General features: G+C 36.1%; 1 protein-coding gene across 1 annotated transcript; it reads right to left on the bottom strand.

Annotated features, from left to right (window-relative positions):
- Positions 1-1,585: 1,585 nt before the first annotated feature.
- Positions 1,586-16,247, bottom strand: LOC120090200 (vacuolar protein sorting-associated protein 35A-like). Its single transcript, XM_039047743.1, has 21 exons — positions 15,951-16,247; positions 15,694-15,790; positions 15,452-15,575; positions 13,177-13,362; positions 11,865-11,952; positions 11,612-11,668; positions 11,419-11,508; positions 11,208-11,330; positions 9,913-10,047; positions 9,351-9,467; positions 8,554-8,793; positions 8,414-8,479; positions 8,116-8,205; positions 7,398-7,487; positions 6,844-6,933; positions 6,516-6,584; positions 3,603-3,683; positions 3,391-3,498; positions 2,849-2,952; positions 2,358-2,471; positions 1,586-2,258 (listed from the first exon to the last, which is right to left on the bottom strand). Exons 1-21 carry the CDS (start codon positions 16,041-16,043, stop codon positions 2,048-2,050), a joined length of 2,373 nt encoding a protein of 790 aa, XP_038903671.1. The 5' UTR covers positions 16,044-16,247; the 3' UTR covers positions 1,586-2,047.
- Positions 16,248-17,541: the final 1,294 nt, after the last annotated feature.

Below are 17,541 nucleotides of genomic sequence, written 5' to 3'. Positions count from 1 at the left end.
TTAGGAAGTTTATGTTTAGGGTGTAGAGTTGAGTTATTGGGCCAAAGATAATTGATGCAATTTTATGTAATATAAAAAAGATATATGATTTTGTTTTGATTATTTTGGTTAACCCTTCAATTGCACATGTATTTTTTCAAATTTTTAACACTCCATTGAGATGTCAATTAAGATCTTTACATGTATTTTACAATTTTTTACATGTAACCATTGTACTTGAGGTAGACAAAATACTCTTGTTTCATACAAACAACATAGTTACGATATGCTTTTGCATTAGTGGAATGAATGCGTGCAATATGCACAAAACAACGTACCTTCATCAACGGGTTTAGGGTTTTTAATGACATTTTATGTCAAATTGTAGGTTAGGGTTTATTGTTCATGTTGGTATTGTGAATGTGATAAAAGCCCCATATTAGCATATAAGAGGACGGTCATGAGTATAAGGAAGAAGAACTATCACTAATGATACGAGGTCTTTTGGGTAAAACCAAAAGTAAAGTCATGATAGTATAAACTATTATGTAAGAAGACTACTAGACACCAAGAACTAATAATTTAAATTTTGTATTCAAAAACACTTTTGTCAACCAAGTTTTTTGTTTTTTTTTACTATATGATCGGTTGAGTTGATCGTTAGAATTAGTCATTGGAGATGACTAATAGAGTTGGTCACCATAAGTGATCATCGAAGTTGAATGTAGTAGTCATGTGGAGTTGGACATTGAAAATAGTCGTTAATTGATGAAAAAGGTCTTCAATAGTCGGTGGTGTCGAAGGTGATTGTCAGAATTTGATCACGAGAGGTAGTCATCGAAGCATGTCGCTAATGATGGTTGTTGCCATAATTGGTCCTCGAAGATGGTCACTAGAATTGGCCATCGGAGTGCGCCAACATGTGGATCACTGGAAACATTGAGGAATGAGGGTACGAGAGAAGATGGAGCTTTTTATTTAATACACAAACTCAATAATAAACATTATAAAAAATATTATAATACCAACTTGTAAAATTCGTGTGCAAAACATTAAGTTGATTGAAAAATTCAACTCAACGGAAGCCAATGCTTCAAACATCCCTTAAAATTATAAAACCTACACTATATCATCTAAAAATTCAAAAACTCCACAAATATTAAACGAACTCATTTTGAACACGTGGTTAAGAAAATGAATTAAATTAATGATGAGCAAGGATTAAAAGATTCATTGCTACATCCGAGGGCTTGACATCTAAAAGATTAATTGATATGAAGGTGAATGCTAATAACATCTATAATTTAGTTAGAAAATAAAAACTCAATTATTAATTTAACTCCTTTTTTATAAATCATTATTTACAAATATATAAATTGATATCGATATATTAATCATATACAATTGAAAACTCGATATCGGTATCAACATCGGAGGATAATCAACATTAGAAACCAAACCAATAGCTAGTTAAATGTCCATGAATCCACCAGAAACATGAAAGGACCCATCAAAGACTATTCAACTGCAGATGGAAAAGCAAGTTGTAGGGAAAACCATGAAGATGGCGTCAAACAAAAGACATTATAATCTCTGGAATGCAGGATTTCCAAAACGTAAAACACAAGAATCTGGAATTTATTGTACCGTTCCTGTCTGGAATTCAATACTGAAGCTTAGTTTCAAAATATGCACAAATGCCTCGAGCATGCCAACCGTACAACCCGAAAAACAGCCAGTGGTTTGTATCAGTCTCACATTTCAGATCACGAAGCAATGAAGTCTTATACTATAGAATCAGATTTTACAAAATAGAGAAGTAATGAAAGTCATTTTTCTACTATCGGAACGAGGAAGCTTTAACTCTTTTAACTAGAATCTGGGGCCATTTTGTATACCAAAGAAGCAAGAAGCCAACTGGAAAATCGAAAGAGCAGTATATCCAGCAAACCGGCTCTTCAGATCAATAAACCAGACTAAATTAACCCTCAGCGTATAAGGTGAGCCAACGAAAACTGGCCGTAATATTGTCAATCTTGGCAATAATCAACTAGGCATCCAAATTCAGTTAAACTTTGATGGGTTCATATTTCTCACCCACTGCACCACCTTTCTGCTTTTGGAATTCGATGTACCGGAGTGTGCTGGCAAAGAATGCATCTGCCGACAAATCCGGAGTAGTAGTGTCGCTCTGCATTTCGGTTGTAATCAGTTCAATTAGGCCCTGGATGGTAGCTACAGTGATCTGTGGGTTGCCCTTCTCGAAAAAATACAAGTATCTGGAAGCAAACAAAACAAAAATGATCTATCTACCTACCAGGAGAAAACCATACTTAAAAGTGATAAGGCTCTGAAAAATATCAAAATATAAGAATTACTTGTTCAGTATCTCAATGAAAAGAGAGACAGGCCCAGTGCTACCCCTTGTTGCATTTGACATTTGCTGAGCTGCATTTGCTATTCTTAATGCACGCTTTAGGCAAAGCATCACCCTGGTTCATCAGGAGGAAAAAAGTGATTCAAAAGGACAAGATTTCACTAACAAACACTCTCTTTTCTATTTATTTTCTGTTTAAACGGAGCAGGCAGGTAGAGAACATCAGATGTTCCATAAGCTACAGTAACTTATTCCTAGTAAGCATGACAAAGAAGAGAAAAAACAAACATTCAAAACCATAAGTAAATGATCGGGAAAAACTAGATTTTCTTTTCTACACTAGCAAAATCGCTAATGCATTTATAAAGTCTCGACCTTCAGGTAATAACCATCTGTACAACATTAGAAAGATAAGAATTGGCTAGCTATATAGACCCACATCCAACAAACATAAAACGATTAACGTAAACTTACTGTAACTTTGTTACTCACCTCTCACCATCCTTCATATTATCATGATCGTCAAGCCAGAAGAGATGCGAGCAAGCATAAACAGCTCGACATTGATCAGGTTTTTTTAATAGCTTTGCAGAGTACTGCATCGCAAGGTAACTTTGTCAAGGTCTTGGCCAAAAATATTCATCTTAATGAAATCGTTTTTTCACACGCCATCTTCCAAACAGAAACATAAACATGAAAAGGACGTGAAATAAAAATTATAAATTGAGTATATGTAAAGATCTGGACTGGACATACAGGCATTTTTATTTGAAAGGTTTGATTGTAGAGACTTAAGAAGAGGTTTCAAGCATAAGCACAAAAATGCACTTGCCAAACATTATATCATTTTTTTCTGCATTTACTTGTCTAAACCTTTGCATTCCGACATGATGTGTCCTTAAATAGTTAAATGTTTAGTGCATATGAGCATCCAAACTAAGAGTTAAAAGTAATAATAGATTTAGATGCAATATTGGACATTCAAGCACATGCCAAATAGGAACAATATAGTGCCAGGACTCTGTAGAAAGTACCCCAGTGGCTTTGTGGGTTAAAGTATCTCTGTTTTCAACACCAAAAACGTGCATCTTCTGAAGAGTGCCTATTATTAAATGTAATGCAGTCACTTGAGCTTTCGAGTCCTGTAAAAGAAAAGTTGAACGACATCATAAGCATGGGAGGAAATAAAGGGACAAGCCTTGTGAAATAAGAAATAATTACCGCGAGCACAAAGGATCCAACTTACTGAAATTTCTTCTTCATAAAGAATGTATGCTTGGGTAAAAAATTCATAAGCAACAGGTTCTAGGTCACAATCATTTGCAGCCTGATCAATAAAAATGCATGTTAAAAATTAATTAGGATACCACCTAACAAGAGTACTCAATAACACAAAGAACAAAAGAACAATAAAAGATAGAAATATATACTGCAATATCAATACTGAAACTACAATATACTTCAGCACATTTTAGAGAGCTGAGAATCCTCTCCCAAATTCCCCAAAGGAAATCCCACAAAATTCTGCATTGCCTAACTCTCAACCCACTTCCTCTCTTTATAACTAAGAGAGAGCCCTACCAAACTTACTATCTAATTACTAATATGCTCCTTTTAATAATCATACTAATATTCTACAAATAACCCCATATATCTCTAACTGGGTCCCTTACACTACTCGCCCCTTGAAAACACACCTTGTCCTCAAGGTGTGGGTTGGATAATCCATTACAAGCCTTATACCCAAAGATCACAATTACCCAGTACGTGTTTTTCTTTTTCTTTTTCTTTTTCTTTTTTTTAATTTTTTTAATGAACTGAAAACATAGAACCCCAAACCAGCAGCCGTCTCTTCAGCCTTGAAAAGAAATTGGGCTTCAATTTCTTCCTTTGGACTCAGCCCAATAAGCAACCCATGACTCCACGTTCTTCTTTCTTCATTTCCACTGGCGTTGTTCTCCTCTAATGGGCTAGGCCCATTATCAATTTGCTGTCCAAAACAACACAACAGCCTTCTCTTAAGTAACCCCCACTTCCCATATAACAAATAATGAATATAACAACCCCTTTTTACTTGGATTGCCCCACATGCACAACTCTTCAATCGTTGGGCCCATAAATCATTATCTTCCTTAAAAGTAGCAGTGGGCTTCCAGCAATCCCAACCCATAACCAAGCCCAAAATAGTGCAGCCACTTTGTCCTTTCCATGTACCCACCTCCAGCCACGTTCTTCCGGCCTTAGAGATAAAATGGGTTTCCATTAATTCCCGACTTCAGCCCATAAAACAGCCCAAGAACACAGTCTCCCTAAGGCATCTTTATTCTCTCCCAGCATATGACTATATTTTCTGTTGCAACTTTTTCCAACAGTTGGGCCCACCGAATTTTTTGTCCCTCCTCTTCACAAAACTTTTCCTTTCCACACACCTTCTTCGCCCATGGTAGTCTGTCTCCCTCTGCAACTTCCGACACCTCCTTCATGAAGACTTCCAGCCTCACTTGCGTCTTCACTGCCACCCGTATTCCAACGACCTCTGTTTGTGCATCTGCTCATCCACCACCATCGCCCAACATCTCCACTTCCTCTTCCCGCAAATAATCTCGCCAGTTGCAAGTCCTCCATTGCGACTTCCTCCCATCTTTTCCATCGTGACCCAAAGCAATTCCGTTCACCGGTCCCTTCGTGATCTCAACCCAAGAATCAGTGGCATCTTCTCTCTCCATCCCGACCAACCATACTCTGCATCCTTGAGCAATGACCATTTATTCGTTTGTCCACCATTGAACGCCAGCACGTCTCTTCGTCAATTTTTCACCAACTTTCCTCTTCGCTTTTCTGAACATGTGTTCATTGGTAGGTGCTCCTTCCTCCTTTTCTTCTTCTGACTGCCATATTACCTTCTCATTAATAATGGTTGACCACATTTCTCCGATGCTTCTACCTCCTCTGATCGGTGTTTCCACTTCCATCGAGTCCTTGTCTCTGACCATCTCACCCTTCACCATCTCACCTTTCGCCATTGGTGATGGACACAAACGATCAGGTTTCTCTTCTACTCCGGCTTCTCCATCTCCAAGTCCTCATTCTTTTTCTCTTTTTCTTCTCTACTGTGGAGCAACCCATCACCTCCCTTCTCTTCTTTTGGTTCCACCAATTGTAACTCCTCGCCATGCCCGTGGGTTCTATCAAATTCGCCTCCTCTTCAGTGGCGATTTCCTTTCAACAGCAGTTGCCGGAACCCACAACTTTCCTTCTTCCTTGATGCCATTCGAGGCTTGTGAAGATCCTTCCACAGACAAGCCTTCGATTGTAAGCTCATTGGAGGTTACAGATTCCGCTCCCATCTCCAGCATTTCGTGTTTTTCTTCCCTTAAAGGTATGATCCTCTGAATTTCAACATCCAATAGTTTCATACATTGACGTAGGGATTGCATCATTTCTTTGATCTCAGCCATGTCCCTATTGAGATCATCCAACCTCCCTTCCATTGTTTTTTGAACCATTTTCTTTTCTTCTCCCCGGTTTTCTTGCAACTTCTTCTCCCAGGTTTCTCTTTTGATTCGTTCGCACTTGCGATCTGCCATGCTTTTCTGGAATTGCTCCCATGTACATGGAGTTTCTCCTCTCTCTGCTGCCTCATGTTCGCTCCCATGTCCATTGTTCATCTTCCCCCATTGCCAAACACAAACGGTATCCAAGAAAAAACAAGCTCTAATACCAATTTGTTAGGATACCACCTTAAAAGAGTACTCAAGAACACAAAGAACAAACAAGAACACAAAAAGATTGAAATATATATTGCAATATTAATACTGAAACTACAATATACCTCAGCACATTCTAGAGGGTTGAGATTCCACTCCCAAATTCCCCAAAGGAAATCCCACAAAATTCTGCATTGCCTAACTCTCAACCAACTTCCTCTATTTATAACTAAGAGCCCTACCAAACTTACTGTCTAATTACTAATATACTCCTTTTAATAATCATACTAATATTCTACTAATAGCCCCATATATCTCTGACTAGGTCCCTTACAAAATAACAGCTACATATCATAATATTCCAAACTACCGTGAACCAAATTTCTTGGCATACCTCACCACATTGTAGATACAACCGAAACAACTACCGTGAACCAAATTTCTTGGCATACCTCAGCACATTGTAGATACAACCGAAACGCCAATTCTGGGGCTGGAACACTGGAAAGGATCTCGATGGTCTGAGAAAAAACATTGGAACATTACAAATATTCAATTCAATATGAACAAGTTCACACAAGTTCTTTGAAACATGCATAAGCCGCCTGTAACACACAAGGCCACAGAAAAGCAAACTAGAGGAACAAACATATTTGGAGAAAAGAACCTTCCAGCTACAGTTGCAAATGCAACCGATTACACAATGCAGTTAAAAAAATTATTAAAAGATGGACACCAAGTTTACATAGGAAGAGATCTCCCGCTCCATTTAGGTAGTACCTGAGTTAATAGCTGAAAAATTTTCTTTGGGGTCGTTGATGTCTCATCTCCAAAAGGATTTTCTTCTTGGCCTTGCAATTGCCTAACCAACTGCAATTAATAAGCAATTCACAGTTACTACGGTTCCAAATGCCCCCTAACAAAATCATAGCAATCCTCTCTGTCATAATCATTCCTTCTTAACCGATAAAAAAAAATCCTTTTATGATTCACTCAGCAACTTTCTTCTCGACCTTCAAAATAATCCTTTTATGATTCGCTCAGCAATTTTTTTCTCGACCTTCACACTTAGCGATTGTCAGGAATAAGGTCTTCAATACTCAAACACTTCAAAACCTCCACTATATTGGAGGGGACAAAACCCCACTTATTCCAATAGCTCAAAAAGTCAATTTTATGACACCAACTACTATGAAAAGCTTTCATACTCACAGTAACTGATCTCCTATGTTAGAACGACAATAAACTCATAGTTATAAGTTATAACAATCAAATGTTATTTTAATACAAAAAAGAATCGACAAAAGAGTTTAGTTGAGCCAAGAGAGTCAAACCTTGAGAGATGAAAAAACAAGGGCAGGAACGGTAAATGGCAGACGCTTTATTCCTCCTGGCAGGATATGCTTCTTAACAGTACATATTATCTGCAATTAGAGTACAAGTCATCAGCAAAAGAATGGGCCTCACAACAACAGCTAGATGAACTTCCCCATCTATCTACCATCTACACTACAAGATAATCTGACTAATGGTCCTATGGTGCAATAAACCCCACAAGGTTTATCTCCATCTAGGGTTGATAGTTTTAGACATACTAGCTTCCATTACGGAAAAAGAAAGAATGTCAATGGGACATAGAAAATAACAACCCAACAACAGAAGCCACAAAGGAAGCAAACAAATAAATAAAAAGCCAATAAAAGACTACCAAAATTAAAATATCACTAGGATGGTCACCAAACGTATAAATTAATTAATTGCCTCAATCAGTTAACGACTAACACTGCCAAGAGATTAGTGGAATAAAGGAAATTCATTCTGTAGGAAGCCAGGTACCATCATGCATATGTTACCCATATGATTTGACAATACCAATCAAGTATGCAATATATCTCATTAAAATAAGATTACAGAATGCTGATCCCATATTCAACAAAAGCTGTTCATTCCATTTTGTCAAGTTCTATCAATGTCTTCCAGAAATAAGATTGAAGAGGCATTCACATATCCATGAAACAAAACTTGCATATATAATCTATAGCACCCAAATACCTTAAACATTTCATCTGGGTCATCATTATACAACATCTGAATAAGACGAGCAACAGAACTTTGCTCCTCCTTGAAATCATCTTCATCAACCTAAAGAATTGAAGTGAGGAGAGGACAAAGGAAAGATGAAACAACCTCGTCATGAAACAGAAACAAGTCCAAATGTTGACTTAAATATAAGAAAAAGAAAAGGATGATAAGTTAAATCAGTAAAAAGGATTACAGTTACAGATTATCAATATAAAAGCATAAACCATTATGAGAAACAAGGTTTTCCATAAAAGAAAAGAGAAAGAACCTCATCAGGAAGAGACCCATCTAAATCCTTGATAAGCCCTCTTATCAATTCAAATAATGCCTCAACCTACATAAAAGTAATCCATATAACTAGAAAGCATAATTAATAATAAAGACCAAACACCAAAAGGGATCATGTACATTGTCAGCGGTAGATATTTGAGTTTTATTCTTTGTTATGCTTTGAACAATAACCGTTGCCATGACTTTGATCGTTTCACCATCAAGGTACTCCATGACATGTGAATAGTTTGATAGCTTCAATGTAGTGACAATGTCATTATATTTTTCCAATGGAGCACTCAGAAGGGCTACAATCTGCTTTGTTGCTTTGCTGTCTTCAATTTTCCCTTTACCAGAGAGTTTCTTTACACATGCTCCCTGAAAAACAGATGATAACACTAACTTTTTATTATAACAGTTGATCCTGCAAGAAAGTACAGCCAGGAAATTTGGTTGTCCAAAAATCCATGTTTGACCATTTATTTTACAGCACAGTTTCTATTTCTAACAACCATTCTTTAAAGGTGTGATCAAATGGCTTACAGAGGTTGAAGTGACTGTGTAATAAACTAGTCTGTAATTTTAACAAAGTAATAGAAGTTAGAACGCGACTTGTAGAAAACAATTATCTCAACATGTTTTTCCTAGGTTTTTTTTTTTTTTTTTTTACCTCTAAAAAAATTCAGCCCTACTTCTAAACAGATCCCTAATTTCTTAACCTAGAATTACTTGGATTAAAAAAAATGCGATTTATTTTTAACCCATTATCTTACCTACATGTAGACAATTGATAAAGAAAATTTGTATATTTAAGTTTGAAGTGGGTAGCAAATTTGATCATCTTTTATGGGTGGCAGTTCAATAACTAAAGTGATACATGGAAAATATGAACTTTAGCAGTCTTTACATCAATGCACTTGAAAAGCAAATATTACCAAAACAAGATCTGCATAATCAAGTCGATCTGGATGGACATGAAGCGTAAATGTGAGAAGTGCTGAGTATAAAGTTACAACTCCCACTGTAGGCATATCAACCTGTGCTTCTATCACCTGCAAAGTGAATATTGCACATATATCAAATTTAACTAATTGAAGTGATCTTAAAAAAGTTATGAACTAGAGAGTCGGAGACTATTTCTTTTTCAGGAAAAAAAAACACTTAAGATACTGTTTACGACCACCAAAAAACAGATATTAAGTAAAATGGTGATGATGATAATTAAAATTCATTTGAAAGGCGAAAGAAGAAAGAAGAAACTGAGGAAATCAGATATAGAAGATATAAACTAAATTTCAACTAAACGACCAACCAGGAAGATGTCGCATGCAATATCTTGTTTTTTTATAGGAAACAAATACAAATATTCCTCAAAAAAGATTTCTTTGGTTTTGGATGAACCCCAACTCCATAGTTGTGTACTCAACTAAAGAATTTATTTATTTCATCTATTAAATTTCTAACTACAAATCTCTAAGCCTAAAAGACAATAATTACCTTCCCAATGGCTTTGCTCAGTTTTGAAAAAGCTTCTACTTGCAAGAATTCTGGTAACACTTCTGCACTTGAAGCAGCATAATTTGAAAGCCTTTCCATTAATTGGGACAACACCGTCTTGATATCAACAGATGGCTGAAAAATACAATCATGAAAGGGATGTATAAGGCTAAATGACTTCCAAAAATGTTAAGTGAAATAAACTACATTTTATATTATAAGAATCCAAATGCTGAATGTGTTACTTCTTCTACTCTAATTGAGTGAGCAAAAGCCCATCAAAATCTGAGCTCTAAACAATTCCTAAAAACGAGTGGTATGCCTCTACTTCTATAAGTGCAGTATCACAAGCTCAATGTGCTCTTAGTAAGACAACTACCTGCTTGTTGATGGATGGCGATGCCTTCCAAGAGGCTCAAAACAACCTACACATTAGATGCGTTGCACAGAAAAGTTTCCATGCATGCATTAGAGGGAAACCATAATTTTTTTTTTTTTTGGGTAAGAGACCGACATTGAGAAAAAAATGGAAGGAATATACAAGGGCATACAAAAAAACAAGCCCAACAAAAAGGGGGCCCAAAAAGCTACAATAAGGATCTCCAATCCAGAAAATCAAATTAAGATCATAATTACAAAGGCCTAGTGATTGACCCCCATAGGAGGCATTAAACCCCATCACACCACCTCTCCACCTCTCAAAAATCCCTATTGTTTTTTCTCGAGCCAAACTCTTCAGGAAATAGCAAAGAAACTAGCGTGCTAAAAAAATTCTTCTCCCGAAAAGGCAAACTCAGGAGCACCTCCTCAATCATTGTGTAACAATACTGGCTCATGAGAAACTAAGAATCAAAAGCATGTCCCGTATTCATGATGAGACGACATTGATGGATAGTCCTAACTGACTCCCAACACAGAAGGTTTACGATGCACCAGTATAGATATACATTATCTTAAAGTGCCTTCATCTCAAGGATGAGAATAAGAGTAAAATTGTCGACATTGTTGAGGAAAAAACCAAAAACAAAAGGCAGAGATGAACATGAAAACAAGCCTTCCCTGGCACCTCCTAATGGAAAAGGCATCCAGTCTCACATAAACTTAAGAGAAGCAAAAATAAATAAATAAGCTCCGGAGTTGAATACATTTAAGATAGCCCACCAAACTACTTCATCAAAATAAAAAGTTCAGAAACTGAGTTCATCATTCGGTACCGGGAAAAGCCTCTTTAATATTTGTTGTACCATAAAAGATGGATTTTTAAGCAGTAACGTGAGTGATGGTATTGTCCCCACCTGAAGCTGGGGGCAGGCGCCCAACAAAACATCCAGCGTTTGTAAGTGATACTCATCAGGAAATACTTGAATGATGCATTCCATCAAATAAAATTGAGCAATTTCATCCTTACAATTAACAACCTGTGGAGCATAGGTATGATAATTAGAGTGGAAGTGACAAGTTAGGAGATTCAGCAAAATAGAAAAAGAAAACTGCAACATTTTGCACCTGCTCCAGGACTCTAGGAAGTACAATATCCTTGTACATATCAAGGTCAACACCCTCCACCTGACTGAGAATATGCAGATTCTTTCCGACCTAATAACAAGAAGAGGCAGGGCAAAACTTGTATGAGCGTACATGCAGAATGTACACAATGCCATTTTAGTGAAAGTAACCAGTCTCAGAAGTCTGATGTTACAAGATCACGTAGCTCGCTCCTTTCCTTCTCCCGTTTCTCCTTGTCCCGGGCAGGTCCCTGCAGACCAGAAAGCCCGACAGCAAGCCTCAACACAGGGTCAGCTAAGAGTATGAATGATTCACAAGCATTATAACCTGCATGACCATAAATCATGCACTCATGAACTATTTGTACCCTCATGACATGCAATCATCCTTGTACCATGCATGTTCAAACATGAGAGTAGGTGACAATATTGGATGACTAAACCCACCTGATGCTGCATCCGCACCCAAAGTTTGTTCATTTCTGTGAAATTTTGGAGTACAAATTCAACTGCATCGATGACAGTGTCTGCATCTCTGTAGGAGTCAAGAAAACCTCAGCAGATTAACTCAATAAGGATCAAACAAAGGCTGCCTATCATAAATCACATTTCTGTGACAAAAATAAAAGCACAAGTTTGTATGCTATTGATGCATATTATGAAGCACAAAGCTATGATTTATATACGTGTATAACGTTCGCAACAACTTGGGTGATAATGGCGCATGTTCAACATATCAAACACTCCAATACTTGTTGGATGCATACCATCCCTTGTAAAGCATAATAGACAGATGTCACATATTAGTTGAACATGGTCCTGTTGGACACAACTGAACCCTTGCTAAGCATAATAAATACATGTCATATGCCAAGCAATTGTTTGACACTTGCAACTAAAGTGTCCGGACTCATATTTACTTATTTACTTTTCAACAAAATGGACATCACGAGAAATATAGAACAACAATAACAAATTTTAGTAGTGAAAACTGTTAAATTAAATGATAGGCATTGATGACTTCAATTTTATAAGATGTTTAATCATTTGAAAAATAATAGTTTGATCCACGTGCTCTTTGAATTGATATTGGTCAAAGCAGTCAGCAATTTATCATTAGAAATAGACAACATAAACTAGTCTCTTCCACTTCTTGAAATATTTGCAAATTCTATTATATTTGTTACTTCTTTTGGAATATTTTACCACCTTAAATCTCAAGAATTTATATTTGACACCAAAAAATCTGAAGGTCAAGAATTTATATTTGCCACCAAAGAATATTTCGCCAGGATCACCAGTATTCAATGATTTAGTGTAGACAACTTTTTTTAAAATGAAATACCTGACTTACATTGAGCAAAAAACGAAAGAACACATGCTTACAAAAGAGGAAAAAAAAGCCAACAAAAGGGAAGTCAACTACAAGAGGGGACACAATCAAGTAAAATAAGACCTAATGAGTAATTACGAAAAAGCCTAGACACCGAGGCCAAGAGAGATCAGGGAATCTAGCAAAAGACCAAACATCGTCATTGGAGCTATCCCTGCCCCTGAAGATTCCATTGTTTCTCTAGCCACATAAGCCTCACAAAATAGCACACAGCCCACCAGAAAAGCAACCATTTCTCATGAAATGGCACATTGTGTAGACTGTTTTTTGTTCATTTTCATTGCTAAGCAAGCAAAAATTATGTTGTGAATTAGTTAAACCAGTGGCTTATTAATCATCTTAAGCCAACGAATTTGAATTCCTTACCCTTCATACTCTGACCCAATATCAGGTAGCTTATCCCTACTGACTTGAGAAAGATAACTCCTCAAAAATAGCCCACGTAAGGGATGCTGAATACCACGGCACATCTCGACCAGATCTTTAAGAATATCTTTTGCAGGAGCCTCCTTGGATTTGATGTACACTGATCCCACAGTACAAAGAAGGTACCTGGACAGTTCCATAAATCAACAAAAAGTTCGTACAGAACAGAACATATATACCAGTAGCAAGGCCCAATAGACAAAATATACATTTCCACAGTGTTTTTAAATGTCCAAGGTGCCTTAAGGCGCAATGGCCCTCTGGAGCCTAGGAGAGAGGCGCACAAAAAAGCACAAGATTTTTTTTGTGAGGCGCACTATATATAAAAATATTACTTAAAAAGAGAGTATAATTGAAGTCAAAATATGGAAAAAAGGGACCCCAAAGACAAGAAATTTTGCATTATCCTTTTAGTTAATAAAGAAGGAAAACCCTATTATTTTTTACAAATAATTGAAAAGCCCCAAGGTGCAGGGCTTTGATCCTTGGGACTTCGTAAAAGGTGCGCGCCTAAGGCGTGCCTTATTTTGTGAGCCTTGCTTTAAAGCGAGACGCCAGACCTGCACCTTGGGCCTAGGCGCGCGCCCGAAAGGGCTTTTTAAACGCTGCATTTCCAAACACTGATGGACAAATATAACTCAACATGGAGATTTTCAACCTAATCACCCGAGAACTTCAAACCAAGCCAATAGAGAGAAGCAAGGTAGCCAAACCATGAACTAAAACAAGCTTGTGTATCATAAATATCATTGACCACTAAACATAGATACAATTAATTACATGGGAGGCTAATGAGTAGTAAATATCACTAATACATTTGGTGCTTGAAATTTTTTGAGATTAAATTATATTTTTTTATAACTGAACAAAGCATTTCATTAAAATTCCATAGCCAATGTTAAGAAGATAATTGGCTTAGTTTAGGGCCTCTGTGTCAAACTCTCCTTCAATTATGCCATCACAATTACAAACAGAAAATTAGTAAGTGATTGCTAGAGGGCTGAGAAAAGACACTAAACTTGGGGTTGACCATAGAAGAAACCTTTTTGACAGAAAGCCATAGAATTGGTCAATTTTGTTTCCAAGCTAGAGGTTAAGAACGTTAATCAAACTGGGGACGGTGTCTTCGGACTCTCAACTACACAGAAAGGTTCTTCAAATCTGCAAATATCTACCTATTAATGCATCAACCATCACATTGGTTGCCAAAAAAACGTGACATGGCAAGAAAAAAAGGTAACGGATTTCCTATGGTAATTGACCTATAATAGCTTGAAGTATTGAACATCCAGGACAAGATTAAAGAAGAACCCATCTGTTATAGTCTCGCTCTCCTAGATTTTCTTGAATGGTACCTTGAATGAGGTACTGACTATTTGTTTGTTCAATGTGAATTGGCCAAAAATATGCTACTTCCTTTGTCGAGACATGGCCTGGCTTGGTGTTATACTAAAGATATCGGTGGCCGACTTCCAAAAATTCTCTCAAGTCCATGGTTTTGGGTAAAGCAAGATTGTTGTTCACAATTCTCCTAAAACTCTTTTATGTGGCATTTGGACTACTAGAAACGATAGGATTTTCAATGAAAACATAATATTTATTGTAACTTTTGAGATCTTACACAATACCTTTTCTTTAATGAAAAAACAACTTTCATTGAGAAAAAAATCAAAGAATACATAGGCATACAAAAAGGAAAAGCCCAGAAAAGGGAGCCAAACTACAAGCATGGGCCCAATCGAGAGAAATAAGACCTAGAAAATAATTATAAAAGAGAAAGAAACAAAGGCCTAGAGAAAAACAGAGAATCTAACAAGGTGTCATGCATCACTATAAGAACTCTCTTGTCCTCTAGAGATTATGTCGTTTCTCCACATAGTGCAACAAGCACTTGAAAATTTATGATTCTACACTACTAAACATCTACATATGTATGCGACATTGCTGACATTTATTCCCTTCTCTCTATACTCCCCTAAACTCAACTCAACAGTAAAATAAGGGATCAATGAGCATTGTGCTTACCAGTGTCTGAGCATTAAAACGCCAAACCTGATACGATTACTTAGTACACTAAATACACAGAGTTCCGCTCAAGATACTAAACAGTCTGAGCATTCAAACTTTTAATGACATCCATGTTTCTAAAGAATGAGAAATATCAAAGCGTAGTTAGCAGTAACAGTAAATCAGATTTCAGGTCAAAAATACTCACAGTCTGGGTAATATATTGCCTGCATGCTGTACAAGTTCGTACAAGTCGATTATAGAGCAACCCCGCTTCGTCTCCTCCATAAAGAAAATCTCTAGCTTTCTCAACTCGTCAAACGCTCGCATGTCTGAAAATGGTAAAAAGAAAATGAAATTTAAAAAAAAAAAAAACTCATGAATTCTATTGCTTTCTTCAATTCCAAAGGCAAAAACAGAGTTACCCAGTGACAGAGAGAAATAGCTCACATAAGTCATAGTATTTATGAGGGGAAAGCTTCGAAGTCCGCAGCTCAGACAGCATCTGCGCAGAATACTTCAAAGCATCTTTAAGATTGTTGGAGTCCTGAGGCAACACCAAACCGAAATTAGGGTTCTAATTGAAAACCCCATCTCAGAATCAAGTCATTCCAAGCTTTCACATGAATTCCTCCTTGATCTATATAGTCCTTGAGAACAAAATATACACGAAAACAATTACAATTGCAACAGTTGAATAGAAATACCAGAGATCGGTGCATGTAGAACGCATTCTGCTGGAGGCCGGCGATCCCAGCAGCAAGCCACTTCTCCTCGTCCTCAACTCCGTCGGAAATCATTCTTGACGCCGTTTTTCGTCCCTCTGTGCACAGTTCTTCCTCCGCAGATCAGTTGCGATGCGATTCAAGTTGTGAACCCGGCTATGGCTTCCACGATCACCTGACAAATGTAGTTCGGGTCAGCGAGAGAGAATCGAAGGGGGCTTTGAGGTTAACGTCCCGCTATGCCCACACCCGTATAGTTGTTGGATCCGATTCCCTCCCAAATTTTAGATCCGAACCGATATTCTTTTCTGTTGGGGGTTAAATACGCGAAATTGTCATAAATAATCGTTCTCAAATGTTCCCATCTTTGAGGATTAGCACCTTTTTTAACATTTGTTAATATAATTTTGATCCCATCGAAATTCAGACAAAAATTAATTTTTTTCATTCTTTTAATTTTAATTCTACCCATTTTTCTAAATATTGTCTTTTTTTAAAAAAAAATCCTATATCTTTTCAAATTTCCTATATTTTTAATTAATATTATATCAAATCCTATACTCAATTTTTTTCTACAATTATCTTAATTTCTAAATTTCTAAATGAATTTACTAATCTCATCTAGAAAATATATAGAATATTGGTATTGATGCACCATATTTCATTGAGAAAGTCCAAATATATAGAATATCGGTCTTAATTGTTAATCGAAATTTTACTGGAAAGTGCCTAGGATAAAAGGGTTAATTTTTTATCTAAATCTTGATAGTTAATCTTGGTCGAGATTGATCAAACAAAACTATTTCAACGAATTTATGAAATGACACTAATTCTGAAAGATAAAAACTTGCTTGCTTTGTTCTTATACATTTTTTTTAATTTCATTTTAGTCTTTATATCTACACATTTTTTAAATTAATTTTTTTTATTTTTCAAACAATTTTAAATTTAACATTTTGGAGTTAATTTTATCAAAATCACACTTTAAATTAAACAAGTTAGAGTATTTGGTAAATCAATATTGAAAGGTTGTATTTTAGTTGTAATGGTTTTCACTTTCTTTATATTGATGCTCAAATCTGATTTTTTCTTAAGAATTGTTTTTAAAATTTACCTGGTTTAAATTACAACTTATTTTGTAGCTATTGGTTAATTGATGAAGTTTGTTATAGAAAAAAAATTATAAATTTAAAAAAGAAAGTTACTTGAATTGGGAAATTCTGTTATGTAGAGCTGAATTAATCAAATTCTGGTTATAATTTAAATTTTTTTAAAAAAAATGTTTAAGGATGCTTCATCAAATAGAGTCAATGCATTGCAGACAGAGTGAAGAGAGATATTCTTGTTTTTCCTTTTTTCTTTTTATTTTTTTTGGGAAAATGCGATATTAGATTCTAAAACAATTCTTTTGGTTTCGAATGGCATATATATATATATATAGACTAAAAGGTTAGAGATTTAGTATTTTGTCTTGTATTCGACTGGCTAAATTATAAAATTGGTCTTGAATCTTTGAACTTTGTATACATATTTAGTCATTTAACTATGATATTTTTTACAAAATTGAAAATTG

This window comes from Benincasa hispida, chromosome 11, assembly GCF_009727055.1.
Source record: "Benincasa hispida cultivar B227 chromosome 11, ASM972705v1, whole genome shotgun sequence".
NCBI lineage: Eukaryota > Viridiplantae > Streptophyta > Magnoliopsida > Cucurbitales > Cucurbitaceae > Benincasa > Benincasa hispida.
This window is presented reverse-complemented; position numbering and strand designations above follow the sequence as displayed.

Excerpts from the sequence above, each read along its gene's own strand:
- LOC120090200 (XM_039047743.1), bottom strand. The coding sequence starts at position 16,043 with ATGATTTCCGACGGAGTTGAGGACGAGGAGAAGTGGCTTGCTGCTGGG. Across the intron at positions 11,331-11,418 it reads TTCCTAGAGTCCTGGAGCAG|GTTGTTAATTGTAAGGATGA; the intron begins GTGCAAAATGTT and ends TATGCTCCACAG. Across the intron at positions 10,048-11,207 it reads GCGCCTGCCCCCAGCTTCAG|CCATCTGTTGATATCAAGAC; the intron begins GTGGGGACAATA and ends TGTATTTTTCAG.